General features: G+C 43.7%; 2 protein-coding genes and 3 non-coding genes across 5 annotated transcripts in view; 4 read left to right on the forward strand and 1 right to left on the reverse strand.

Annotated features, from left to right (window-relative positions):
* Positions 1 to 27,817, forward strand: part of ANO3 (anoctamin 3) — a 145,530-nt gene that overhangs the window by 104,220 nt on the left and 13,493 nt on the right. The window contains exons 8-14 of the mRNA XM_075280830.1: positions 1,326 to 1,457; positions 3,622 to 3,728; positions 4,323 to 4,378; positions 4,762 to 4,883; positions 9,268 to 9,402; positions 10,259 to 10,355; positions 11,936 to 11,996. Coding sequence (XP_075136931.1) covers positions 1,326 to 1,457; positions 3,622 to 3,728; positions 4,323 to 4,378; positions 4,762 to 4,883; positions 9,268 to 9,402; positions 10,259 to 10,355; positions 11,936 to 11,996 — 710 coding nt within the window. The remainder of the gene's footprint in view (positions 1 to 1,325; positions 1,458 to 3,621; positions 3,729 to 4,322; positions 4,379 to 4,761; positions 4,884 to 9,267; positions 9,403 to 10,258; positions 10,356 to 11,935; positions 11,997 to 27,817) is intronic.
* On the forward strand, positions 5,624 to 5,730 carry LOC142214737 (U6 spliceosomal RNA). Its single transcript, XR_012717302.1, has one exon. It is a non-coding gene; the product is annotated as a U6 spliceosomal RNA (small nuclear RNA).
* On the forward strand, positions 6,771 to 6,877 carry LOC142214735 (U6 spliceosomal RNA). Its single transcript, XR_012717300.1, has one exon. It is a non-coding gene; the product is annotated as a U6 spliceosomal RNA (small nuclear RNA).
* On the forward strand, positions 8,912 to 9,018 carry LOC142214738 (U6 spliceosomal RNA). Its single transcript, XR_012717303.1, has one exon. It is a non-coding gene; the product is annotated as a U6 spliceosomal RNA (small nuclear RNA).
* MUC15 (mucin 15, cell surface associated) lies at positions 15,297 to 27,387 on the reverse strand. The gene is made up of 4 exons (XM_075280835.1): positions 27,358 to 27,387; positions 16,925 to 17,739; positions 16,111 to 16,266; positions 15,297 to 15,585 (listed from the first exon to the last, which is right to left on the reverse strand). The coding sequence occupies exons 2-4, from the start codon at positions 17,712 to 17,714 to the stop codon at positions 15,437 to 15,439; spliced, it is 1,095 nt and encodes a 364-aa protein (XP_075136936.1). The 5' UTR covers positions 17,715 to 17,739; positions 27,358 to 27,387; the 3' UTR covers positions 15,297 to 15,436.

Raw genomic sequence — 27,817 nt, forward strand, 5'->3', positions numbered from 1 at the left:
TGAACTGAATTCAAGCATTCTAAATGAAGAAAACGTATCATCCCTTTAAATCAGGTGTAGAGGATCTTGGCATTAGGGTACTACAAGTCTCAGCACATGGGTCAGCTATATATATGCCGTCATGACACCATTGTAGGATGTAAAGTAACATATATTGTATTCGGCACCTGCGCCTCCTCCGTCAGCATAACCACATCCTAAATAATCGAATAACATCATCGACAAACCTCTGCTTTACTAAATATGATCATCAAACTAATAGATTGTATTAATCAAGTAGATACATTGTATAGATTGTCATGGAAAGTCGTATCTCCAACTGAAGTCCTGCAGAAGAAATCGCTGCCTACGCTGCCCCCTACAGGTGACTGAAAAGAACAATGAAAAGAACATTCTATGTAGTCATTGTATCACATCTTAGGCTACGACCATGTGTCCTTGTTCAAAGCCTCAGAAATGCTGGACAAAAGAAGAACCCCTTTAAAGTCAATGCTACCTCCTTATGACTACCACCAAGACCTTGTAGGGTAAAATACCCCTCTAATATGGAATGGAATGCTGAATGGCAATGATCTATAGTAGGTATAGGTGCAACATGGTGTCATATTCAGTATATAGGTGAGCCAAATCCAGAATACAACCATGTGCAAAAGACCTAAACCTGGCCATACATGTAAGATTACATCTGAGCACTGGATATTACAACTATACCAGTGGTCTTTTTAATATTGTGCATGCTTGGCTGACCTATTTCCATGGAGAACAGATGCCACAATGAGGTCACAATTCTCTATCCGAGCTGTGTATGCTGGCTGCGTCTCCTACTGGTTGGGGCACGAGCTGCAGCCAGTTCTGAGTTGCTTGCATGTGACTACAGTGTATCAAATTTGTACATTAGAAATTGGAATCCTTAAACAATTCACCTCCAGCTTTATAGCAACTTTGTACAAGCCAAATGATCGCCAATGGTTCAGACCATTAACTCTTCAAACTCCTTACATATACCCAAAGTAAATGATCTAAGGACAGGTCACACCTATACGAACAAACAGTCCCAGGCACCAGTTGGAGGATACGATTTTCCTTAAAAATATCTGTTGAGTTGCATTTTAATGTTTCATTTGAACAGAGACAAAAGTTTTGGCATGTCAACATGGGACCTGATGGGCGTTAGACTCCGCCAGCAACTAGAGCCAAGGCTGGAGATTCACTAGACTTTGGTTTCAGAAGAAGGGTGACCTAATATCTTGATCTAGAGTTTAGGAATCTCTGAGCAAAGTCAAACCTGATGAAGTTCTTTGCTATAAAACTTGTCTTTCTCTTAGTTTGCAGAGGAACATGAGACAACTCAAAAGTTGGCTGCCCAGAAACCCGATGAAGCTGGACAAAGAGGCCCTTCCAGATCTGGAGGAGACAGATTGTTATACGGCTCCATTCAGCCGAGCCCGCATGCATCAGTAAGTAAAGAAGCAAACTTTTTGTGTTCAGTCAGTTAAAGCTGTTTAAACTCATTGGGTCGGACCCGACACTTAGGAAATGCACAAAGTGAGTCGATCAGTGAAATTTTCTCCTAGTTCTGGACAGACTTCTCGGACTTCTGGTGTCCTTTGAAGACCTGAACATATAAAATGTATAACCCCTGCCCTCTGGTGCACTGGAGTGAGAGGATTTATTATGCACAGCCTTCCACTGTCAGAAAGGAGATCATTAACCCTTTAATGGAAGAAAAGCAGTTGGTCATCCTATATAGTCATGGAAGGATTCTGGGATTAGAAAGGGGTCAGGATCGCTATGTAGGGATGTAGGGTTTTTAGGAGATGTTACGCTTTTGCACATCTGTTACATCAGAATTGTATGCACTTATACAGATTTTCTTACCTCTCATAGGTAAGTGCCCCTGTTATCTGATAGAGAATCCAAGCCTTTGGCCAGAATGAGATAAAAGAGTTAATCCTTTGTTTGCTTGCAGACTTTGTTCCTTATAGATCCCACAACACCCACAGAAATCTGTTCTCATCTTCGCGCAGAATATTTAGCAGGATGTTGCTGCCATTGGGTATTTATATCCAAGCACAGATTTTGCACTTATCTTGTTAGGAAACATGAGGACGCTTGTTAGTAACGTCTGCACGAGATGGACACGTCCTTTAATAGGGCATTGCCTGCTTCTCATAGACCTGAATGGAGAGACCTGTGAGTGCCTGGACATCCCTCCATACTTCAGATGGGGAGTCAGGGGACCCTGGTTATGAGATTTGGGTTGCAGAGGTCTGCAGAAAATGTTTCATGTTTTCATTTACCCTGAAGGATACTGAGTTTTATTTTAATTGCAACATTGTAGGAAGATATTGTAAAGGTTCTGATGATTATTCACATTTAATCGATTATATAATATCTTTTATTCTCTCAGTCCCCTGTGTAGAAACCTCGTATCTTAGTAAACTGCTTCATTGTTTCTAAACACGTTCTCACATCCCTGCGGGAACCCAAATGCAGAGAGAAAAGTTCAGCAAGTCCAAAAAATCGTCCGCACTGCAGTGTGTTCTTTCTTTTTCTGTGTTAGATATCTCACTTGGACTTATCAGGATAGATGGATAGATAGATAGATAGATAGATAGATAGATAGATAGATAGATAGATAGGAGATAGATAGATAGATAGATAGATAGATAGATAGATAGATAGGAGATAGATAGATAGATAGATAGATAGATAGATAGATAGATAGGAGATAGATAGATAGATAGATAGATAGGAGATAAATAGATAGATAGATAGATAGATAGATAGATAGATAGATGATAAATAGATAGATAGATAGATAGGAGATAGATAAATAGATAGATAGATAGGAGATAGATAGATAGATAGATAGATAGATAGATAGATAGATAGATAGGAGATAGATAGATAGATAGATAGATAGATAGATAGATAGACGGACGGACAGACAAATAGATAGATAGATAGATAGATAGATAGATAGATAGATAGATAGATAGATGAGGATGGATGAGGTTATCTATTTCTGCACGTGGTCAGTCTATACATCGCCCCCTCCTCTGGGTGCTGTGGTGTACAGAAGGGGGTCCTTATGGTGTTAGGTTACCCTATCTGATCCTCCCTTGACCCATGTTTGCCAACAGAGTGATCCATCAGGATGGGGGAATCCTTCATAGGATCTTGCCACCCTGCAGTAAAGTTTGGGATGTCTGGGCAGCCCCGCACTCCCCCCTCCCCAAGTTGCTACAATAAGCCCCCTCTGCAGCCCCTCGTCTGGGTGCCATAAAGCGTCTTCGAGCAGATCGTGAGCAGCATTTTCAGCCTCCTCCACCTATGATAGAAAAGTTATGGCACTAATGGCGTCGCCGCCGCCCCGCAGGAATAGCTACGGTGAAGGAATGTATTACCGCGCCTGATTTGCGGTTTCTCCCCGCCGCGCTCGTATCATTGTGATTGAGAACCGATGTAATGAGCAGCTGTCACTGTTTTCTATAGAAAGTGAATATTACACTACCATTTGTCTTTGCCTTGTCATTGTTACCCAAGTGCGAATTTCTGTGTCGAAAATCGGTTTCAGAGTCTGAACTAAAAGTCGGATTCTGGATTTCTCTTTAACAGCTTCACCATAAACAACAAAGACACTTTCTTCAGTAACTCTACAAGAAGCCGCATCGTCCATCACGTCTTACAGAGGACAAAATACGAAGACGGAAAATCGAAAATGGGTGAGTTACCTGTTTATGGACGAGACAGATGGCGGAAACAGTATCAGGCAATGGAACCAGATTTGTTACTATGTTGCCTCTTTACCAGTCAGACTATATTGTATAGACAGTGTCAGATAATGGAACGAGATGGATCTATATTAGATTGTTACTATGTGGCCCCTTCTGGATGGAGGGCCCGATGTATATATGTATAATAACCGGGGGCTTATTAAATAATGTAACCAGTTTGTTATATGGACGCCTAGTCTAGCTGAGATTCTGTATCTGTATATAGTAGAGTGTACTGTAGGGGCAGGGTGGGGGGTCTGGGGTCCATTTTAGCTCAGGGGCCCAAAAAGAGATTCATCTGCTACTTCGTGGGCCTCACTAAGTCAACAAAACCCACCGAAAATCCATTGAAGCTGTAAAGTTCACTGAATGTATTGTATTTGTGTTGTTGCAATTTGCAGATTTCTTATGTCTCGATCCCATTCCGATGGTCAAACCAATCAAAATAAAATGAACATTGTATCAAATAATGCAAAACATTTCTATCCATTCAAGGATTTGTATCTCTAGACTAAAGGTCCATTAACACTTTCCTCTCCTTAGGAATCAACAGATTACTGAGTAATGGCACCTATGAAGCCGCGTTCCCTCCCCATGAGGTCAGTTTATGACTTTTTGGTATTTGGTTTAACCATTGACTTTCAGGAGTTTTTTTTTTTTTTGGAGCCTTAAAGGGGTTGTCCAAATCCGTGGAATGAAATGAAACAACTTGATACAATATAAAGTAATAATAATAATAAAGTCCAGTCTTCTTAGTCTACTTGCTGCTCCCTACCATTACAGCGCCTCTGCTATGAGTCCCCTATCGGCACCTCTTCAGCTTTTTTGGTAGCTGCTTCAGGTAACAGGTTTGGAAAGTTTCATCTGTTATAGATATTTATTGACTAATAATCTCTATCATTGCAGAGAAGATTTCATTGTAATATTATGTGATGTCACATCGAGACAACCGTGGTGTAAATGTATCTTACCTTTTATTTAGGGGAGTCACAAGAGCAGACACCCAATCAAAACCCACGGGGCGCAGAATCACAGGCACCTACTGTACGAGCGCTGGGCTCGCTGGGGGATGTGGTATAAGTATCAGCCCCTGGATTTGATCAGGTGAGTCCTTGTTTTATTACAACCCCATGCAATGACTTGTTTTGCTGCAGCGATGACTTTGTTATTCCAGTGGATCTGGTTTTCACATTAAGAGCAATTCTCTCTGCACAAGGTTTCCATTTCACAGACCAGGTGACATTGCATCTATCGGTCACATGGCCTGTTCACTACTCAGTCCCAATCATGTAAATGCACTGAGCTGCAATACCAAGCACAACCACTATAGACATATGGCGCTGTATCTGGTAAACAATCCCATGGAGTGCCACGGTGCAGCTGACGGACTCCTGCAGATCTAATACTCTTTATCCCCAAAGTTTTCCTTTTCACAAATGGTTAAAGGAGAGAAACCCCCCCCCCCCCCCACACAGGTTGTTACACAATTTCTCCTGAACACGGCGATACCCCATATGTGGTCCTAATCCGCTGTATGGGTGCAAGAGGGGGCTCAGAATGGGAAGTGTGCTATATGGCTGGAATAGTTGGGCGGCACTAAGGGTTAGTGGGCGGTACTATGCTAATATAGTAAAGAGGCATGTTACCCATAATGCATTGCACAACAAAGTGGTTTTGTATTGAACACTAATAAAGGAGCCGGTTGTATATAGAGTCTAGAAAACTTTGGTGTATAGTCACCGAGGGGAGAGGGGAAGCCGGGGGGGAAAGTTTATTCCCTCGCCCTAATTTTAAAATGATCAGTGGAAAGGCCTTTATATACACAGTGCGCCCCCTTCAGGCTTGTGCTTGCTTCGGCAGCACATATACTAAAATTGGAACGATACAGAGAAGATTAGCATGGCCCCTGCGCAAGGATGACACGCAAATTCGTGAAGCGTTCCATATTTTCTTTTTTCGCACAACGTGTTTCCCCAACAATTTTTTCAGGGACCCCTTCAGTTCTGAAGGAGATTATAAAGGCCTATAGAATAGAATCCCCCCCCCCCCCCATTTTCAAAACTGAACCCCTCAATTAATTCAGAACAGCATTTGGGGTCTTTATTAACCCTTTAAGCATTGCATAAGAGTATAAACAATATGGAGGTGAAATTTAGACATTTCATTTTTTTCACTAATACATTCATTTAGCCTTAAAATTATCACATTCACAAAGGGTTAACGGAGACAATGCATCGGTCAGTTTGTTGTGCAATTTCTCCCGGGCACAGAAATCCCCCACATGGGGGTGTAACCTGATATTTGGGTGAACAGCAGCGCATGGAAGGGAGGGAGCGACACTGGGGGAATGAAAAGCAGATTTTGTTGGAATAGTTTTCGGTGCCATGTCTCATTTGCAGAGCCCCTAGAATACCAATACAATGGAAACCCCCCAAAAATGACCCAATTTTGGAAACTACACCCCTCACAGAATTCATCAAGGGGTATACTGAGCATTTTGACCCCACAGCCGTTTCAGAGATTTTACTAACATCGGGATGTGTAAGTGAAAATTTAATAAAATGTCACTTTATCCCCAAAGTTTTCCTTTTCACAAGGGGTTAAAGGAGAGAACCCCCCCACAGGTTGTTACACAATTTCTCCTGAACACGGCGATACCCCATATGTGGTCTAATCCGCTGTATGGGTGCAAGAGGGGGCTCAGAATGGGAAGTGTGCTATATGGCTAGAATAGTTGGGTGGTACTAAGGGGTTAGTGGGCGGTACTATGCTAATATCTTAAAGAGATGTTACCCATAATGCATTGCATGACAAAGTGTTTTTGTAATGAACACTAATAAAGGAACCGGTTGTATATAGAGTCTAGAAAACTTTGGTGTATAGTCACCAAGGGGAGAGGGGGAAGCTGGGGGGGAAGTTTATTCCCTCGCCCTAATTTTAAAATGATGAGTGGAAAGGCCTTTATATACACAGTGCGCCCCCTTCAGGCTTGTGCTCGCTTCGGCAGCACATATACTAAAATTGGAACGATACAGAGAAGATTAGCATGGCCCCTGCGCAAGGATGACACGCAAATTCGTGAAGCGTTCCATATTTTTTTCACATAACATGTTGGCTTTCCTTTTTCCCGGAGCGCCAGTCGCTTTTCGCCAATAGTCAACGTTTTGCTGCACACTTAGTTGTACTTAGACGTCACTAGGTGGGGCCCCGGCCTAAAGATGCCTCGCGGCGTTCATCCGTATGGAGTGCATTTTGGGTTTTTGGACTCCCGCACATCTAATACTGGTGATCTCTCCTCAGGATAGAACGTCAATACTCCAAACTAGATTAACCCTTTAAGCCTGGAAAACCTTCTCATGAAGAATTTCTACAAGGTGCAAAATACAAACGTCCCAATAAGGATCTGACAAGGACAAGCTCAGCCCTGGGGAAGCCAAGAGCCTTTCATAGGGGTTTCTAAAATTGTGTCCACATTTCACCTTGGACTTTGCAAACTCCGACATCGATCAGGGACATCTGTATAGATGGTGCAGTCACGTCCGGGCTCCGGACCCTGATGGGGCCCCTGAGGTCCTTCTGTGGATAAAATACATGATTTGTCTCAGTGGCACCAATGCACCAATTTACAGGTTTTGCATTGGGGTCATCCAGAATCAGACGGACCCTGCAGAGAGACAGACGGTCCTCAGACTTTGTCAAAATGATGGGTTCCCAAGGTTCCAGCTTCGGGCCATCCATTCCCTAAACTGTCATTAGATGATCATATTATTTTATTATGGGACATTCCATTTAAAGAAGCTTTCCCTTGCTAGGACCTTCTAGTAGACAGCTGTAATGTGATGGTACCAAGTGCTCCATCTGACTGCAGCGCCACCACATGGGGATATTAAGCGTTACATAATGACCATTGACATCAATGGCTGCTCGTGTAATGCCAGGGACAGCTGCGAGTCCTCCAAAGTGACAGACCCCCCTTTCCAGCAGCAGCTTTTCACTCTCATTAACAAGAGGGTCCTAACAGTGGACCCCCCCAGTATATTAATCCCTCAGGTGCACAGCCGAAAAATACCTTGAGGGCATGGCCTAATTGTTCAAAACGAAAAGAAAATTTTGCAAGACAATTTACCCAACAAATTTTTTAGGCACCCCTTCAGTTCAGTTCTGAAGGGGATTATAAAAGCCTATAGAATAGAACACCCCCACCCATTTTCAAAACCGAACCCCTCAAACAATTCAGAACAGCATTTGGGGTGTTTATTAACCCTTGAAGCATTGCATAAGAATAAAAACAATATGGAGGTGAAATTTAGACATTTCATTTTTTTCACTAATACATTCATTTAGCCCTAAAATTATCACATTCACAAAGGGTTAAAGGAGAAAATGCATCTGACAGTTTGTTATACAGAAATCCCCCACATGGGGGTGTAACCTGATATTTGGGCGACGGCAGCGCATGGAAGGGAAGGAGCGACACTGGGGGAATGAAAAGCAGATTTTGTTGGAATAGTTTTCGGTGCCATGTCTCATTTGCAGAGCCCCTAGAATACCAATACAATGGAAACCCCCCAAAAATGACCCCATTTTGGAAACTGCACCTCTCCAAGAATTCATCAAGGGGTATACTGAGCATTTTGACCCCACAGCAGTTTCAGAGATTTTACTAACATCGGGATGTGTAAGTGAAAAATTACTAAAATGTCACTTTATCCCCAAAGTTTTCCTTTTCACAAGGGGTTAAAGGAGAGAACGCCCCCCACAGGTTGTTACACAATTTCTCCTGAACACGGCGATACCCCATATGTAGTCCTAATCTGCTGTATGGGTGCAAGAGGGGGCTCAGAATGGGAAGTGTGCTATATGGCTGGAATAGTTGGGCGGTACTAAGGGTTAGTGGGCGGTACTATGCTAATATCTTAAAGAGGCATGTTACCCATAATGCATTGCACAACAAAGTGGTTTTGTAATGAACACTAATAAAGGAGTCGATTGTATATAGAGTCTAGAAAACTTTGGTGTATAGTCACCAAGGGGAGAGGGGGAAGCCGGGGGGGAAAGTTTATTCCCTCGCCCTAATTTTAAAATGATGATTGGAAAGGCCTTTATATACACAGTGCGCCCCCTTCAGGCTTGTGCTTGCTTCGGCAGCACATATACTAAAATTGGAACGATACAGAGAAGATTAGCATGGCCCCTGCGCAAGGATGACACGCAAATTCGTGAAGCGTTCCATATTTTGTTTCCGCACAACGTGTTGGCTTTCCTTTTTCCCGGAGCGCTGGTCGCTTTTCGCCAATAGTCCACATATTGCTGCTCACTTAGTTGTACTGAAACGTCACTTAAGATGGCTCGTGGCGTTAATCCGTATGGAGTGCGATTCGGGTTTTGTCGTTGGCTCCACGGTGAATTCCAAGTTGTGACTACATTAACCCCTTCCTGAGCATTACACATTGGCCGCTCATGATTTATTTTGATGTTTCTTGCGCAGGAGGTATTTTGGCGAGAAGATCGGCTTGTACTTCGCCTGGTTGGGCTGGTATACGGGGATGCTGATTCCTGCGGCCCTCGTCGGGTTGTTCGTCTTCCTCTATGGGTTATTTACCATGGACTCCAGCCAAGTCAGGTGAGATGTGCCAGGGCCGCCAGCCTCGAGCTCTCTGCATGCCATGATCCATGGAGTCAACTCCAATGTACCCTGAGCCGCAGACACCAAGGTATTAACTGGTAAGAGGATTTTGGGATGAACGTTATCCATAGAGGGATGGAGGCTTTCTTACTGAGGCTATGACATGGCTGCTTGGTCAGACACAACGATTCCTTGTAAGTACTCGGTGAAGTATTCTGCGGATTAGACTTCATGTGTCAAGGACAATGCAATATATGACTTGATGTGAAGGAGTACAGAGGATGTATATATATATATATATATATATATATATATATATATATATATATATATATATGTTCTATATTCTATAGGTATAAGAGGAATTATAGAGGGTGTCCCATAGTACAGATCATACTGACCATTGGAGCAGTTGGGTCATCCAGGACTGTAGGTTTGGTAATTGCAACCCTGCAACCTGATCTTGATGATCCTTGGGCCAATTCTCCACCTTAATGTTTGGTAACAATGGATTTGTCTCCCTACAGTAATTGGTGGCACCACAAACAAACAGACAGAAGTCCTCACTCTTAACATTCTGCAAATTTTGGTAAGGGCTTCAATTTCTCATGATAAAAGGAAACACATTATCAGGTCAAACTAGTGAAACCTTCCCCAGGCTGGAAATCCCAAACACGGAGAAACATCTCCTGACAGAGTATCATGAGAACATGTTTCTATAAGAGATAGTCATCTCCGTCACCAGTACCTATTACATCTTCAGATGGCTTTAGGAGCAGTGAGCTCACTTTTCTTCTAGGTTTGTCAAATCTCATGCAATGACTTATATTCTTATGTTCCTCTCTTACTGTAGTATAGAGATCTGTGAAGCCAATGAAACGATCATGTGCCCGATGTGCGAGAAGAACTGCACCCTGCAAAGACTGAACGAGAGCTGCATCTACGCCAAGGTAACCTCCATGGTTTTGGTTGGTATTGTAATGGGAGGTCTGTGCGGGGAAGCTGTTAATGATATGGGGACAATGTGGCAGGACCCGTATATTCTGGGGTGTAACTATAGGGGGCGCAGTCTTTTTGCCACAGTGGTCTAAATGGCACAAGGTGGTTAGCCTCTGCCTATGTTGTACCCAGTTACATACATGAAGCCTTACCTTTCATCGTGTAGGCTCTCCAGACACCAGGTGCCCTTATCTGTGCATTTTGTGTTGTCACCATTGGGATGTCCATTATTTGGTCACCTTGTATTTCACTCTCTGGCTCTTGTTCCATCCCTGGATTGCTTGTCAGCGCCAATTCTGAATCCCCTGAATTTCTGCAGACATCGCACACATATTAGCTCTGCACACACTACCTGACCCTGCCGGACTTCTTCCCTGTCTGTAGTTCCAGCAAAATGAATTGGACATTGCAAATTCTTTGACTTCGATGCAAAATCTGTAATAGGTCCCTCAATCTATCATGCATCTTCTTAAAGAACAGATGCAGCAGTAATAGCTTTGTATCTGCCCCCCACTTGCCCTTGTTTTCTACTTTCCAGCATGTTAAGTGTTCCCCTCCCGTAGTCATACACACATCCATTAGCTATCGATACCCACATACTATAGCTGAAGTACCTGAGACTACACGATTTATCTAAGCCCATTACCTACAGGAAATCGGCCTGTCTTTGATGTGACACATTCCTTATCTGTCTGCCAAGGCAACTTGGCAACCATTTCCAGTCTATTAGTGGAAATTCATCCCCATTCACAAATCCTTAGGCTCGAGAAGCTATTGAATTGGGATACTGGTGTGTGATATTATCCGTCTATCTGGGAGCCCGGCAGGTTGTGGCTTTAGAATAGGGAATAGTAATGTGCACCAGTCTGCACTGGCACATGGTATTGGGTTGCCAGTGTCCCCGGGCGGGCGGCAGTCTGATCACACAATACACCATTACAGATATTGGGGATGAGTCCTTCTAGCGATTGTAGTGGCCCAGCGGCTCCGTCCTCCTAGAGACGCTCTCCAGTATCCAGTAGCCCATTTACATATAATGACTAGTCTCCATTATTACTAGACGAATCGTGTAAACCGGTTCTACAGGAATCTCAGCTTAAATCCTCCTGGATGTGACCGTTGGTTTCTACTGCAAAAAAATTCTTCTTTCTCCTCGTAGCAGAATTTTGTAACTTGTAATTTTGTAACATTTTTTGCGCACTTACCTAAAACCTTTGCCCAGGGGCTTAAGTGGTTCGGAAGAGATTTGGGTGGTGTTAGACACCCTTTATTTTGTGCTTGTTCTGGGCTGTCTCCACATCTTTAGACCAGATTATACCTGACAACTCCTTCCAGACCTGACACAAGATATTACAACATATTATATCAATAGAGGAAACTCTGGTGCAGGAACGTCCTGTACTCACCGCCATTCACCGCTGTGCAATGAAATGACAGACTTCAGATATCCTGTTACACCTCTACCTGACACTGCGACCTGGGGGTGTATACTCGTATATTCGGAAGTGACACTTGTGTTTTGTCTTCTCAGGTCACTCACTTGTTTGATAATGGGGGCACGGTGTTCTTTGCGATATTCATGGCGATATGGGGTAAGTCTGGTTTCTTTACGGTTTATGACAATGACTAGTGATGGGGAACTGACTCCTATCGTGTCGGGTTCAACCCAAATATTCCAAATTGTTCAGTTTTGTACGAAACTTAACAAATGTAGACTCATGTTGGGTGAACTAAAATGGCCACTGTGTATATTAGGTGAAGGCCCAAAGGAGGTGTCAAAAATTTGAAAAAAAAAACAACAACATTCATACCCCCATTTCTATTCTTTTGGGCCTGCTTGTGGCATCCAGTGTTCTCTTGGTGATGTCATATGCCCGGGATCACCGCTGAAGCCCAATCACATCACAGGAGCACGCCGAGCGGCAGAGAGTTTATTGTTGCAGTTTTGTTGCAAAAATGTTGCAGATTCATTTGTTGCACGAAAAGAGTTTAATTTGCAGTAAAAATGTTCCGCACATAATTGAACATCCGCACTGAGGCTCGTGCCTGTATTTTGTGCAGGGTTTTCTGTAGCTTGTGGATGAGATTTCCTAAATTTAGTCCACTTTGCTGCTCATAAGCAAATGCATTTTTTTTTTCTATTTTTTCCTCCATTGCTTATTTAGTAGATCCTTATTCTATTACTGTATTTACGGGAGGAATACTCTGAACTATCAGAGATCAGCAGAGTACGGTGACCGGAATCAGTGCGGCTCAGTAAGGACGTGCGTCTATTACATGGCGTGACGGGCCGCCGCGGTTCACAGGCTGGGAGTTCAGTAATAACATATCACATTTCAGCCCTGAAGTCACGGAGACGTACACTGTGGATTTCCTGGAGTGCTCTCATTCCCTGACCTGATTCTTGGTTTCTGCGGCTTCACATAATACAATCATATCACAAGGAGCAGAAATAAACGTCGCCCTTTCCATCTTCTACAAATAAGACGTTTGATAAGAGATCATTTTGTACCAGAATTACTTAAAGGGAATGATTGCAAGGTGAAGGCAGCTGAAGGGTCTACAGTATATCTCATCTCTCGCATAGAAGCTGGAGACCATGATTTTGCTGCATTTGGCACCTTTATATTATAGAGACGAACCTGCATTTAAGCCCTGACCCCCGAGTGCCCCCAAAACTTCTTATATTTGGGCAAAGTTTGCATTAATTACCCCCCTCCATTTTGCAGGCTGATATACAGATCAGAGAATATTGCCAAGCACCTGATATGTTGGATTTCATTGCTAACATGTGAAGTTGACTGCTATAATAGATAACACAAGTTGTTCCCATAGTCACAGTAGGCCATTGCCAAACTAGATGTGCTACACAGCGCCAAAGATGCATCACATGGCACCAGGGGTGCACCAAAGAATTGCCACGTGTATGCCAGCGCCTTGTTGTAACCACAATGGTAAATCTGAGCCAATGTATTTCAGTCCATAGGAGTGGATACAAATGTGTCCAATCTGGACATTGCTCTGTGTTCTAAATAGTCCAGACTGATACATTGTAACAAACTATAACATTTACACAAGAGGCAGACACAAAGACACGGATGACCAGCGATACTGTATGTACATGTGCATTTAATAAATATCTGTACATCTGTGCATGTATGTTCTCATGAACAAGGTAATTTACATGTATAGATAGATTTCCAGCTGTCAATGATATAGACAATGATATATTATAAACTGTGATATGATATGATACACAAAAAAGTTCCCCATTTGCTTATCCCTATGTTAGTATGGTAATATATTGGTTATGGTTCATCTATTAGGATACAGGGGGTCCAATGGTCATGTGGCAAATGGTTATAATAAGGACTTGGCCTATCAATGAGAATCGTGTAATACTTTCCATGACCTGCGGGAGTGCTGTAGGGAAATTGAACACCCTTGTGCCAGGTTCCCCCATAGGTTGCAGCTCCAGGACAAGCTGCAATCGGCTGATTTTCATTGTGCCCTTGTAATATAAAAGGATTTTCCAGGGTAGACAACGTTATTAAAGATATTCTTTGGCTGTCTGTATTGCGGGTTGTCATCCATCATGTGTTGTATGAAAACAAATTGCAGCTTTCGAGCCACCCGTAGGGGAAGAGACAGAACTCTGCTCGTAGTGTAAGTTATGTGTCCTGTCAGTCTGGATTACAGCGACCATCAATACAGCGCCCCGTGCCTGTACAATATATCAGATACCAGTGTATAGCAGAAAAGATTATGTAACGCGGCGGATTTAGGGTCAGTAACGTTAGATCTGGCTGTGACGCTAATCTGATACAACGTAACATGCAGAACAACACATAAAAGACCTGAATAATTCATAGGAACAGGGTCCGACTCCTCTACACCCATCTCATCCTTCATGTCCTAGAAAGCCATGGCGGTAAGTGACATGATATTCTACAATGACATCTTCATCCTACAAGAATTTCTCCAGCATTTATAGGATCTTAATGGAGCAGACACAGCGCAGCTTGTAAAACCTTAAAAGCTTCTTAGTGGAAGCCAAAGTGATTTGGCAGCCATGAAGGAATCTTAATAGGCGGCGGTCTGGATCCCCCACGATGGCGAGGATGTCACACGAAGAGGTTGGCATCGTAAAGGCATCCAATGGGGGTCTGTGGAGAAGACCACCCACTTGTCCATACATAATACATAGTGACCATCTTCTTCGAGAAGACTAGATCTTGAGAAGTCAATGGTCATCTTGGAAAAATTTGACCTCATGACTCGAGATGGGTGAACCGCTTTGGCACTAGCCCGAATATCCCAAACTTTAGGGATATTGGGGTCGGATATAATAGGGAAATAAATTGGTAGTCTATATGTAGTAAATTTATTACTCCTACTTTCTGGTGAGCTGGGGGGTGAGACAGGGGAAGAAGATTTATGATACACAGCCTACCACTGTCAGAAATCATCAAATTAACTAAAGTAGGAGTTGGTCAGCAGCCTAAAGCCAAGGAGGGATTCAGTGACGAAACAGGGCACAATGATTGTGCGAGCGGCACCGACATATTGTGAAGAGAAGGAAGGGGAAATGCTGCTAAAATCTATGGAAGGGACAAGGCTGATGGTCATAAAGAGAGGTTGTGCAGGGGCCCAAATAGAGGTTGTGCAGGGGCCCCAAATAGAAGTTGTGCAGGGGCCCCAAATAGAAGTTGTATAGTGGCCCCTGCATGGTCACAGTCACCACAATACGATGTTCTAATCCTATTCCATTGCCATTACCAACCTCATGACCAGTCTCCATCTCTATAGAAAATCATGAATATTTACAATGTTATGTTTCTACAATGACGGAATATTAAAAAAAAAACAAATTTAAAAAATTCTACGCTAACACAAGGGGCAGCCTGCCGCCCCACGAAATTCTGCTCTAGAGGAACAAAGTCCATCATGTCTTCGAGGGAATTCCTCCAATCTCTTAATGAAGAATTGAATGTTCCTTTGACATTCCCCAGGAAGATGGAGACCCGAGGGGTTAATGATAGGCGATGTGGTCCATTGCGATTGTCTCATGTGGCCCATTGTGGGGGTGATGGGGAGGCTCCTCCATGGCCGTGGGGTTGTAATAGGCAGAATCTCCGTAGCTGACATCGTAGGGACTCGCTGGGTTATCCAATCGTAACACTGGAATAAAAACAAAAAACGATACGTTAAAGGGGTTCGTCCTTAAAGGGTTCATCTTGTTTAGAAAACTCATTCTCATATAACTTTGCAGACAATTCAAGAATAAAGGAAGGATCACAATTCAGGGCCTGACGGCTGAGGCTACATAGACAGGACTAGGAATTGGTGAATTGACCAAGTCAGGCTCAACCCAAATATTCCAAATTGGATGAGTTTTTTATGGCCACTGCATTATACTCTGAGGCCTCATCGTGGAGGTCCAGGGGAGGTTTAACAAATAAACATTCATAATCACCTTTTTTGGGCCTCCTGGTGACATCCTATGCCCCCAATCATCAATGAGGTCTGTGATGACACCATGACTCTTGGTGTGCCCATGTCACCCATCTACCTATGTCATCCAAAATGCACCCTGATGCAAAATACAGTCATGTGCCTGAGGCCTTACCTGGGGTATTAGACACCATCTTACCCCTCATATCACAGAGGAGGACCCATAGCCCAATAAATCTGTAGATCACCTACCTGGATCATTCCTAATATCTTCATATAGTCTTCGATGTGAGAAGGAGGTTGGTTTCTTATTTCCGCAGATGATATAAGCCGTAATGCAGACCAGGATCACTCCTAGGATGGAGCCAATAATTGCACCTAGGACAACTCCAGTTCGGCTTCCTAAATCTGCAACAGTAAAAAAAAAAAAGTTAAATAAAATTCTATCGATATTCGAGATTTGTAGCAGAAATCTCCAGTAAATTGTGCAAAGCACCGCAATTCTCTGGATCACCGAGGGTCCCATTGGCCGGAGCCCCAATGATCTGCCAATTATCCCCCGATCCTAAGGATTGGTGTTAATACTGTTGAAGAGAAGCTCGGCCATAGAAGTCATCAGAGCTCAGAGTCTCTAACTAGAGCCCATCCTATCAGCCTAACCCAGCAAATCAGATGCCACCTCCATGGCCAAGAGGTCATTGGAGCAACGAGGGTGTCGCCATTGCTCCAAAAAGCTCATTTGCATATTGACAATAACATCAATATCTAAGTGACGGAGGTAGAGAATCACAAGGGGAAATCTCCATTTGATCTGGGTGACCCTGTCTATGGGGTTGGGTTCTGATGAAGAGTTTGTCTCACAAGGACAACCCTTGTCCATGAGTCTTATTGTGTAAGATGGAAATACTTGGATCATTTTTCTACATGTCACATGTGTGAGAACGAAACAAGCTAGGGGCGAGGAATCTATTGAGTAAGACTGAGATAGACTTGAAGCTTCCAGTAGGGAGGTTACTGGACTGTCCCATATTACATAGACCTTGTCACATTGTATCTACACCATTACCTTTCTCACCTCCCGGGACTCCGGAACCACTGCTGTTTGTTGTCACATATTCTGTACTTTGTGTATAACTGGTCGTTGTTGTTTCCACGTACTTTGTGCTTTGTGTATTGCCTGTTGTCGAATTACTTGTGGCAGAAGATTCTGTCGGAGAAGTCGTTGTCGTTCCAGTATTTCCCGTTGCATTGGTTTGTGTGTGGGTCGTGTTCCATGTGACATTGACTGTGGAGACCGTGCTGGAGACATCTGAAATATTGTGTGTCGGACTGGCTGTAGTGGTGGTCATTGACGTTGCGTTGTTTGTTGTGTTGGTTGTAGAGGAGACATTTGGAGAAGTTGTGATGGTTGGGCTTAGGCTTGTGGTAGCGTTATTCATAATTGTCTCATTGCTTGTTCTAGAGTTTGTGGATGTTGTAGGGGTCGCAGTGGAGACACTTACAGAAGTTGCGTTCTCCGTTGCAGACCTTGTAGTGGTTGATACATTGGAGGCGGCAGAGTCATTGTGGCTGGTGGACATGCTGCCTGTAGAGATAACTGCAGTGGTTGTGTTGTCTGTATTAAGCTTATTATTAGTGGTGGTGGTGGAGTTGGTGGTGGTGATGGATTTCCCGGTCGTTCCTGTATCGGTCGCAGCAACACTGATGGACACCGTCGTAGACTCAGGTCTGGAGGTCCCAGTAGATGTTGCTGTAATGACAGGGGTTGCAGTAGTTGTAGAGCTTTGGCCATGGCATTCAGTCCAAAAATGAGAAATCAGTAATAGTAATACAACTTTTCTAAGTGATGAGAACATTGTTATCTTGTGAAGATCAGAAACTCTGTAAAAAAAAATAATGGAAAAGAAGATGAAACATAGTTTAGTTTTGCAACAACAAAAAAAAAAAAATTAAATTCTTCTTCATATCACGATACATCCAACTCCATGTAAAACTGGCTCAATGTCCATTCAACTGACAGCAATTCCCCCTGACTATATGCAGAGACATGCATGCTTGGCTTGGCCATCAGTGTGGCCAGCTGGGCTGGAGCTTATCTTCCCAAGAAGAAAGGGATGGGGTAGTTAGAAGCCAAGCACCGGCTCCGTATCTCCCCGCCTCACCTCTGTAGACACTTCATGGTCAGCCAGGGCCAACGATATTGGTGGTTAATGTGACATTTACCTAATGTGTATACGAGCCTAATATAACCTTGTACGTTGGGAGTGTTGTGTGTACATTAGAGATAAAGGTAGAAAGTGAGGTTAATGCCACCAAATAATCCCCAGGACTAGTTGGGCCGGTCTCACCTATTGGAGGAGATCCCTGTTCTGATGGAACCCGCTTACTGCATTACTGCCGCTCCATCGCCACCACCCTGGCGAACCCCATCAGTCCTGCAGTGATGATGTCATCTACATAACATAGCCACTGCAGCCAATCAGAGGCCTCAACAAGCTGAGAGGTCACATGTATGATGTCATCGCTGCAGGATCGGTGGGGACTGTTGTGGTGGCTGCACCAGACTGGAGCCTTATTTTGTGCAAGGTGGTTTTATAGCCCTATAAGATTGATGGCCCGTCCTTTGGGTAGGTCACCCATTGAAGATGAATGGAGAGATCCTCACCATGGATCAAGAGACCACATTGTACAATAGTCGTGCTTTGTATTGTTATCACTTGAATGGGACTGAGCTACAGACAGACTTTGCAACTGATGAAAGTGACATCACAGTGACACATACGGCTTCTTTGTTGTCTTCACGAGACCAAAAAATATCCCGGTCATGAACAGGTTAATGCAATAATTCCTTCCACCTTCTCCTTACGATGATAAGAGGCTCAGTATCATGGGAATGTTCCTCCGGAGCTCTTGTGAAATCCCTGGATTTGTCTCAGTCACGTGAGCGCTTAGTTGTGCATACTTGAACTTGCTCTTGAGCATTTCTCCTTGCATACAATCCAAACCCCGACCGCGCCTTTCTGTCCCGTGACTCATACAAAGTCACCGTTGCTATTCAATAAACACGCCGCCTTCCTCCGGTGCATTCCCTCCTATTGGTAACTATTTTTAACCCTTCTATGTCTAATTTGATCAGTGAAGTGCTACCTATAGCTTGCATGATATCTTTTTCAGCTGCCTACACTGCCCCCGCAGGAAAAATGAAGCATTACACAATGTCCATTAAAATGGAAGGATTTTTTTTGTAACGTTCTTGTAACCACGCTCTACTGTGACCAAGATACAAGGTTCATGACATTCCCTCCCCCCCCATGATGGTGGGGGAATGGTAGAGCAGCGAGCTTGGAGCCGTACAGTTGAGCCGCCGTATACCAGTCTCGGAGAACGTGATAGATCCTTGAGAATCTCAATACTAAGTTCTCAAAATTGTAGAATTTGCTGTAGTGTTGTCGTGTCCGGTGTCACCGGTCCAGCCCTCAGGCTTCGCTTCCTGTAATCTACAACCCATGAGGACGATCTCCAGGATTAGCAGCTCGTTCTCTGTTCCCATTACCTCTACCCTATAGAATAATACACAATTGACACAGATTTACTCCCACAAGATGAAATGACGACACCCGATCGCTGACGGGCTGAATGACTCTTTTCATTCCAGGCCATTATGACTTGTCACTTACACTGACTTCCCCGGGTATAAATTACCAGGACGCTATTTATACTCCAGACCTCGCTCACTTATTGTATAGCATGTCCAATATCCTCGCAGTGTTATTATTACTGTATAATACTTTATCATAATGTGATTGCAGGTTATTAAAATGGCGCCGGGATTTACCCTCATTAAATGCCGAATAATAACACATAAAGAATTTAATATAAAAGAGCTTAATAGACTTCATTACTCAGTATTACATGGATTGTAAATGGAATGAAGTGAATCTGCCAGGTGAGAATAAGAGAGAAGCTGAGCTGTGTGATATATAGGGTTATAGGATAGAAGAGAGAAGCTGAGCTGTGTGATATATATGGGTATAGGATAGAAGAGAGAAGCTGAGCTGTGTGATATATAGGGGTATAGGATAGAAGAGAGAAGCTGAGCTGTGTAATATATAGGGGTATAGGATAGAAGAGAGAAGCTGAGCTGTGTGATATATATGGGTATAGGATAGAAGAGAGAAGCTGAGCTGTGTGATATATAGGGGTATAGGATAGAGGAGAGAAGCTGAGCTGTGTGATATATAGGGTTATAGGATAGAGGAGAGAAGCTGAGCTGTGTGATATATATGGGTATAGGATAGAAGAGAGAAGCTGAGCTGTGTGATATATAGGGTTATAGGATAGAAGAGAGAAGCTGAGCTGTGTGATATATAGGGGTATAGGATAGAGGAGAGAAGCTGAGCTGTGTGATATATAGGGTTATAGGATAGAGGAGAGAAGCTGAGCTGTGTGATATATAGGGTTATAGGATAGAGGAGAGAAGCTGAGCTGTGTGATATATAGGGATAGAGGAGAGAAGCTGAGCTGTGTGATATATAGGGTTATAGGATAGAGGAGAGAAGCTGAGCTGTGTGATATATAGGGGTATAGGATAGAGGAGGGAAGCTGAGCTGTGTGATATATAGGATAGAGGAGAGAAGCTGAGCTGTGTGATATATAGGGTTATAGGATAGAGGAGAGAAGCTGAGCTGTGTGATATATAGGGTTATAGGATAGAGGAGAGAAGCTGAGCTGTGTGATATATAGGGGTATAGGATAGAGGAGGGAAGCTGAGCTGTGTGATATATAGGGGTATAGGATAAAGGAGTGAAGCTGAGCTGTGTGATATATAGGAGTATAGGATAGAGGAGAGAAGCTGAGCTGTGTGATATATAGGGGTATAGGATAGAAGGGAGAAGCTGAGCTGTGTGATATATATGGGTATAGGATAGAAGAGAGAAGCTGAGCTGTGTGATATATAGGGGTATAGGATAGAGGAGAGAAGCTGAGCTGTGTGATATATAGGGGTATAGGATAGAGGAGGGAAGCTGAGCTGTGTGATATATAGGGGTATAGGATAGAGGAGAGAAGCTGAGCTGTGTGATATATAGGGTTATAGGATAGAGGAGAGAAGCTGAGCTGTGTGATATATAGGGTTATAGGATAGAGGAGAGAAGCTGAGCTGTGTGATATATAGGGGTATAGGATAGAGGAGAGAAGCTGAGCTGTGTGATATATAGGGTTATAGGATAGAGGAGAGAAGCTGAGCTGTGTGATATATAGGGGTATAGGATAGAGGAGAGAAGCTGAGCTGTGTGATATATAGGGGTATAGGATAGAGGAGAGAAGCTGAGCTGTGTGATATATAGGGGTATAGGATAGAAGGGAGAAGCTGAGCTGTGTGATATATATGGGTATAGGATAGAAGAAAGAAGCTGAGCTGTGTGATATATAGGGGTATAGGATAGAGGAGAGAAGCTGAGCTGTGTGATATATAGGGGTATAGGATAGAGGAGAGAAGCTGAGCTGTGTGATATATAGGGTTATAGGATAGAGGAGAGAAGCTGAGCTGTGTGATATATAGGGGTATAGGATAGAGGAGGGAAGCTGAGCTGTGTGATATATAGGGGTATAGGATAGAGGAGAGAAGATGAGCTGTGTGATATATAGGGTTATAGGATAGAGGAGAGAAGCTGAGCTGTGTGATATATAGGGGTATAGGATAGAGGAGAGAAGCTGAGCTGTGTGATATATAGGGTTATAGGATAGAGGAGAGAAGCTGAGCTGTGTGATATATAGGGGTATAGGATAGAGGAGGGAAGCTGAGCTGTGTGATATATAGGATAGAGGAGAGAAGCTGAGCTGTGTGATATATAGGGTTATAGGATAGAGGAGAGAAGCTGAGCTGTGTGATATATAGGGGTATAGGATAGAGGAGAGAAGCTGAGCTGTGTGATATATAGGGGTATAGGATAGAGGAGAGAAGCTGAGCTGTGTGATATATAGGGGTATAGGATAGAGGAGAGAAGCTGAGCTGTGTGATATATAGGGGTATAGGTATGTCAATCTGGGTCTATTCAGCTACATTGTGCCTGTATATAATGATTGGATATTCGCTATATGTTGCGCTGTCTCCTGTCACTCTCCGCTTTCTGTATCTGATTCTTCTTACCCCTCCTGTCCCTCCTTTCTCTGCGCTGTTGCTCTTCCTATCTCTCCAGTGTCTTCGCTTTCTTTGTCAGACTTCTGTGTCTATATACAGGTGCTCAATAGAAATATCTAGGACATGCAAAAACTTCTAAACTTCCTAAGACCATTTGACCTAAGGGGAGGTCAGATCTATAAATTGTTTTACATACAAGGGTTTTCCAACCAATGATGGCGAGTCCTTACGACAGGTCATCAGTATCAGATTGGTCAGGGACTGACCCCCTACAGATCAGCTGTTTGAAGAGACTGCAGTGTTCAGGTAAGCGCTGCAACCTATTCGGTGAATATCAAACACAGCGCCTTACATTGTGTTGTGGCTGTATTTGGTATTGCAGTCCCATTCACTTGAAAGAACTTGACAACTGAATATGACATCACTGCATTGTGATACAGAAGCAGCACTGACCTGAGGACCCCTGAACAAGTGATCTGTGGAGGTCCTGGGTATTACAATACTTGCAAATTCTGGCTAGTCCTATCCACACATTGCAGAAAAATATCCAGAGTGCACCGGTGGGTTTTTGCATATCTCATCATGTCCATTCAATGCTGGTGGATTCTCTATAGGTGTAATGGAACCAGAAAGTCCACAGAGGAATCCCATAGGTTTCAGATCCAGTTTTTCCTGCAACACTTTTTCACTGTGGTTCGCTTTGTGGGTCCTTAATCTTATTTGGGAATAGATGTCTTTCCAAGACGGACATGTCAGGGGAGGTGACAGATTCTCTGTACCCCTTATCCCCGTCCCCTTATTATTAACTCTTCGTTATAAGAGCTTTCAATGTATTGACTTTCATATCAAGAGTTCCCCTGAAATATTTCCCGTTTATCTTCCTGGAAGTGACGGCTATCCCTCTGTATCCCTCTGTATCCTTCTGTATCCCTCTGTATCCTTCTGTATCCCTCTGTATCCCTCTGTATCCTTCTGTATCCCTCTGTATCTTTCTATATCCCTCTGTATCCCTCTGTATCCCTCTGTATCCCTCTGTATCCCTCTGTATCCCTCTGTATCCTTCTGTATCCCTCTGTATCCCTCTGTATCCTTCTGTATCCCTCTGTATCTTTCTATATCCCTCTGTATCCCTCTGTATCCCTCTGTATCCCTCTGTATCCCTCTGTATCCCTCTGTATCCTTCTGTATCCCTCTGTATCCCTCTGTATCCCTCTGTATCCTTCTGTATCCCTCTGTATCCTTCTATATCCCTCTGTATCCTTCTGTATCCCTCTGTATCCCTCTGTATCCCTCTGTATCCTTCTGTATCCCTCTGTATCCTTCTATATCCCTCTGTATCCCTCTGTATCCCTCTGTATCCTTCTGTATCCCTCTGTATCCTTCTGTATCCCTCTGTATCCCTCTGTATCCCTCTGTATCCTTCTGTATCCCTCTGTATCCTTCTATATCCCTCTGTATCCCTCTGTATCCCTCTGTATCCTTCTGTATCCCTCTGTATCCTTCTATATCCCTCTGTATCCCTCTGTATCCCTCTGTATCCTTCTGTATCCCTCTGTATCCCTCTGTATCCCTCTGTATCCCTCTGTATCCTTCTGTATCCCTCTGTATCCCTCTGTATCCTTCTATATCCCTCTGTATCCTTCTGTATCCCTCTGTATCCCTCTGTATCCTTCTGTATCCCTCTGTATCCCTCTGTATCCTTCTGTATCCCTCTGTATCCCTCTGTATCCCTCTGTATCCCTCTGTATCCTTCTGTATCCCTCTGTATCCCTCTGTATCCCTCTGTATCCCTCTATATCCCTCTGTATCCCTCTGTATCCCTCTGTATCCCCCCTCTGATATACAGTATCATTGTCCTGATCAGCGATCCCTACATGACCCACTAACACTCATCTACCGCCAGATCTGTGTAATAATAGTCTGGCGCTCTTTATCCTTTAGGAATGTGACGTTTCGCCTCTGTCACCTGCAACGTCTACGATCGGACGCGTCAGCACTTTCTGTAACGGCCGCACCCTCTTTCAACGTATTTTTGGGGAGGGAAAGTTATGACTATGTATAGTACAATGGAAGTGGCACATTATACTAAAAATACTCGAGCGGGTGTAAAGCCAATATTTGTGATCCTGACGTTATCAGCAATTCATTGACCAGACAGACATGTGATAAGACATGGTGGCCGCTCTATGATTGGTGGCTTTGTGTCCTCCAGAATGAGATCCTATAAAAACGCCCCGGATCATAGAATGTGGCCCCGAGCGCGGATCCTCCTCTCATAGGGCTCAGGATGGTCTTTATAAGACGCCACCTTTAAGTCCTGGGTAGTCTTGGCCCAGGAATGTGCAGATCAGGAGGGCTAAGGACCAAATCCAGTATATGGTGCAGACCTGGAGACTATGGGATACAGTAATGATGGGTATTGTCGGGTATTTATGGACTTCTTCTGAATCATCTCTGATGACCTTAAGAACCTTTCCCTGACTTGAAGTGTCTTCTTACAGGGCTCAGTAGATGAGCCGTACATAGAGCCGAGCACACACGTGACGCCCTTCATACTAACTCCACTATCTGTAAGTGCCGCCACTTTGTTTTGCTAAGATTGGGCTCTCCAGGAGAGTGTATTTTGGCACCCTTGCCTTGGGTCCTTAACCTTCTCATTCTGCCACTTATACCTAAGGTGAGAAGGAAAAAAACTTTCACTGCTTTTAACTCTTTACTGAATGTTGTTTCATTTATTGCAGACTGGAAATTGTAAGCAGACTGTCCTCCGCCTCCATACATGACCTGTACAGAAAACCAGGGTATCCCCATAGAGGGGTGGTGTAGAAAAAAATATTCTATAACCTATTAGGGTGTTCTAAGTTAATAGAAGGGGCCCCACAATCAGGACCCCCATGGTGTAGTCAATGTGGGGTCTTAGCCTAGTCTTAGGATGGGTCATCAGTATCTGATCAGTGGGGTGCAACACCTAAGATTCTCACAGATCAGTTTGCAGACTGAGTTGAGCTGATGCTGTCATATTCATTGGAGACTTGGTAGCTCATGATACTGCTGGAGCTAAGTCCCATTCAAGTGAATGGCAGGAGGTGCAATACCAAGCACAGCCACTATACGATGTACGGCGCTGTGCTTTGATATGTGAAGAGACTGCAGCATTCACGTAAACGCTGCGGTCTCTTCATACGCCTATTGATGAGGGTCCTAGTGTTGGACCCCACCGATCAGATATTGATAAACCATTCTAAGAATACATCATCAATACTTTGGTCGTGTAAAGCCCCTTTAACTTCATTGACTCTTTCAATGGCTTTTATTGTGTTCTGTGACTTGATATCGCTCTGCAGCAAGTTATCAATAGCAAAGGAAACTTTTCTAAATCTGCAAATCTTTTGTTGCAACCAAATTCTTTCTTCCCTTCCTTCTTCCCCTGACATCAGCTTTGGGCGCAAGTCTGTAGCCCCCTATACACATATGAGGGTTGTGCCTCTGAATTTGGTGGGTTCGAGCAAATTCCTCTATATGGGCCTTTATATTGCCACTTTACTACGGTGTTTGCATTAAAGTTGGGCAAAATCTGTCCTTGCAATCTGAGTTATTGCTCCATATTGCAGGTGCTGCAAGGCTGCAGGCTTTGGAACGTGAGCCACGTCCCTTCACCCGTCAGGGATTGTTGCATGTTTATACTTTCTTAGAAGGCCGGTGATGGGGAATGTAGAACATAGCACACAGATACCGCACCTAACTGCAATGGTCATACAGGGACGCCGTCCTATGACGTCATAGTGCACCAGGGCTCGCATGTGTCGGTTATAATAGGGCACCCATAGGACATAGGGCATCCATGTCGTCTTATCCTTTGATGGATTTGCAAAATCCATCCAATGAATAAGATCTGTCAGACTCAATATCTCACCTTTGTCTCACAAGACCACGCGCACAATGATGGCTGCCATTTATACCTTGCTACATTCTGTCGACTGAACAGGTAACATAGAATTATAAATCAGTTTGGGGACCAGTTAGTATCATTTCAAATTCACCTCAATCCATATCCTACCAATATGCCCTAATATCTGAAAGATGAGGAGATCGCCCCCTGTAGGCAAAACCAATATTCCTTGAGTACAATTGGCATCAGTGGATGGCGGCAGGAACAAACTCCTTGCCAAGCTCTGCCAAAAACTGTCTGCAAGTACCGACAAGAACTGATGGAAGGCAAAGGACAAAGGTCACCCAAATATTGATGGGATTTAGATTTTCCTTTGGTTCATTTATTTAATTCCCATGCCTGCCTAAAACTTTTGCACCATCTATAGCAGGGGCAGGGAACCTTCGGCTCTCCAGCTGCTGTGAAACTACAACTCCCATCATGCTCCATTCACTTCCATGGGAGTTCCCAGAACAGCAGAGCCAGTATGCATGCTGGGAGTTGTAGTTTTGCAACAGCTGGAGAGCCGTACGTTCCCTACCCCTGATCTATAGGGTGATCTACACCGGTCCTGACCCACTTTGTGCTGCACAGGGTGCATGTCTCTTAATATAGTAGGTGCATTATCTGCTGTGTGCCAGAAGCTTCTAGGAGTTGCTGTCTATGTGATAGGCTAATATTTACACTCTGTTATCAATGATAATAAATCTTCGGGATCGTCCCACACCCTATAACAAAGCTCCGCCCCAACACAAGTCATAAAATCATAAAATCAATGACAAATTCCCCCAAATGTTTCTCGATCACACTGGAGGTCGTATATGCTATAGGTGGATGCAACCAAACCCATGCAAAAAAAAAAAAACAAAAAACCTTACCCTGCCTTTACTGCAGCCGATACTTTCACTATTGGAGATTGGAAACATTTTATTAATGGGATTGTTGCTTTTGTTCCAGAAATTACTAAAACATTCCATCAGTCACTTGCAGCCACCACTAATCCCACGTCTTAGATTTGGAAATCATTTTTCATTTGCTCCCCTCGATCCTCTCCCAGGACATTAACATATTATCTCATAGTATCTCATTTCCAAACTGTGTCCAAGTCATCCGTTTCCAGCCCGGCCGTTCCCCATAGGACAGCAAAGTACGATGGAAAGGATTTAAGACCACGAGTTACTTATTCACTTCCATTCCCACTAATGACTTCCATTGCAAACCCAGCGAGCGAGACATGAGCCCTGCGCTTCTTAAATAAATTTGACATCAAAATGAACTAAGACACAATCAAGATGGAATACGGTAAACTGGTTAGATGTAGCAGAGTTGGTTTTATATAGAACTGCAAGTATACCAAGTCCTTCTGACATGAATAACACGTTCAGCTCTGCTACATCTATCGGTTTTCTATGAAACTCTATTAATCTGTTACCTGGATGTTGAGCTGTCCCCGGCAGGTGTATTGCTGAGTGCGAGAAGCAGGTGAATGACACCGAGAGGCAGAAAGCATGGAGCATAATGTTAAAGGAGAATTAGGCGGGGCGACATATCCCTGTGTGCAATACAGCGAGTACCTGAGAACCAGTAAGACCTGATCCTCAAGGCATCCAGATGTAATCTTACACATGGCTCACCTTGCCAACTCTCCATGGCAGACGTCACGTTAGTAAGGTTGCTGGAATGGGTTTGACGTCAGCCGGGATATCTACATAATACAAGCTCTCCAATATGAAAGGAGACAGAAAGTGCAGGACTGTGCCAGAACACACAGAGAAAAAAACCTCCTGTAGCTGCAGAGAAAGCAACTGGACGGACTGGTTGTTGTTTCTCTAGGAGCTGGGATGAATGGCCCTTTAGGTGACTGCCGGGGTTGCATTGATTTCAGGGTCTTT

The sequence above is a fragment of the Leptodactylus fuscus genome, chromosome 7 (genome assembly GCF_031893055.1).
Source record: "Leptodactylus fuscus isolate aLepFus1 chromosome 7, aLepFus1.hap2, whole genome shotgun sequence".
In the NCBI taxonomy this organism is placed as follows: domain Eukaryota; kingdom Metazoa; phylum Chordata; class Amphibia; order Anura; family Leptodactylidae; genus Leptodactylus; species Leptodactylus fuscus.

Excerpts from the sequence above, each read along its gene's own strand:
- MUC15 (XM_075280835.1), bottom strand. The coding sequence starts at position 17,714 with ATGTTCTCATCACTTAGAAAAGTTGTATTACTATTACTGATTTCTCAT. Across the intron at positions 16,267-16,924 it reads AGTCCCGGGAGGTGAGAAAG|ATTTAGGAAGCCGAACTGGA; the intron begins GTAATGGTGTAG and ends TTACTGTTGCAG. Across the intron at positions 15,586-16,110 it reads AGATATTAGGAATGATCCAG|TGTTACGATTGGATAACCCA; the intron begins GTAGGTGATCTA and ends TTTTTATTCCAG.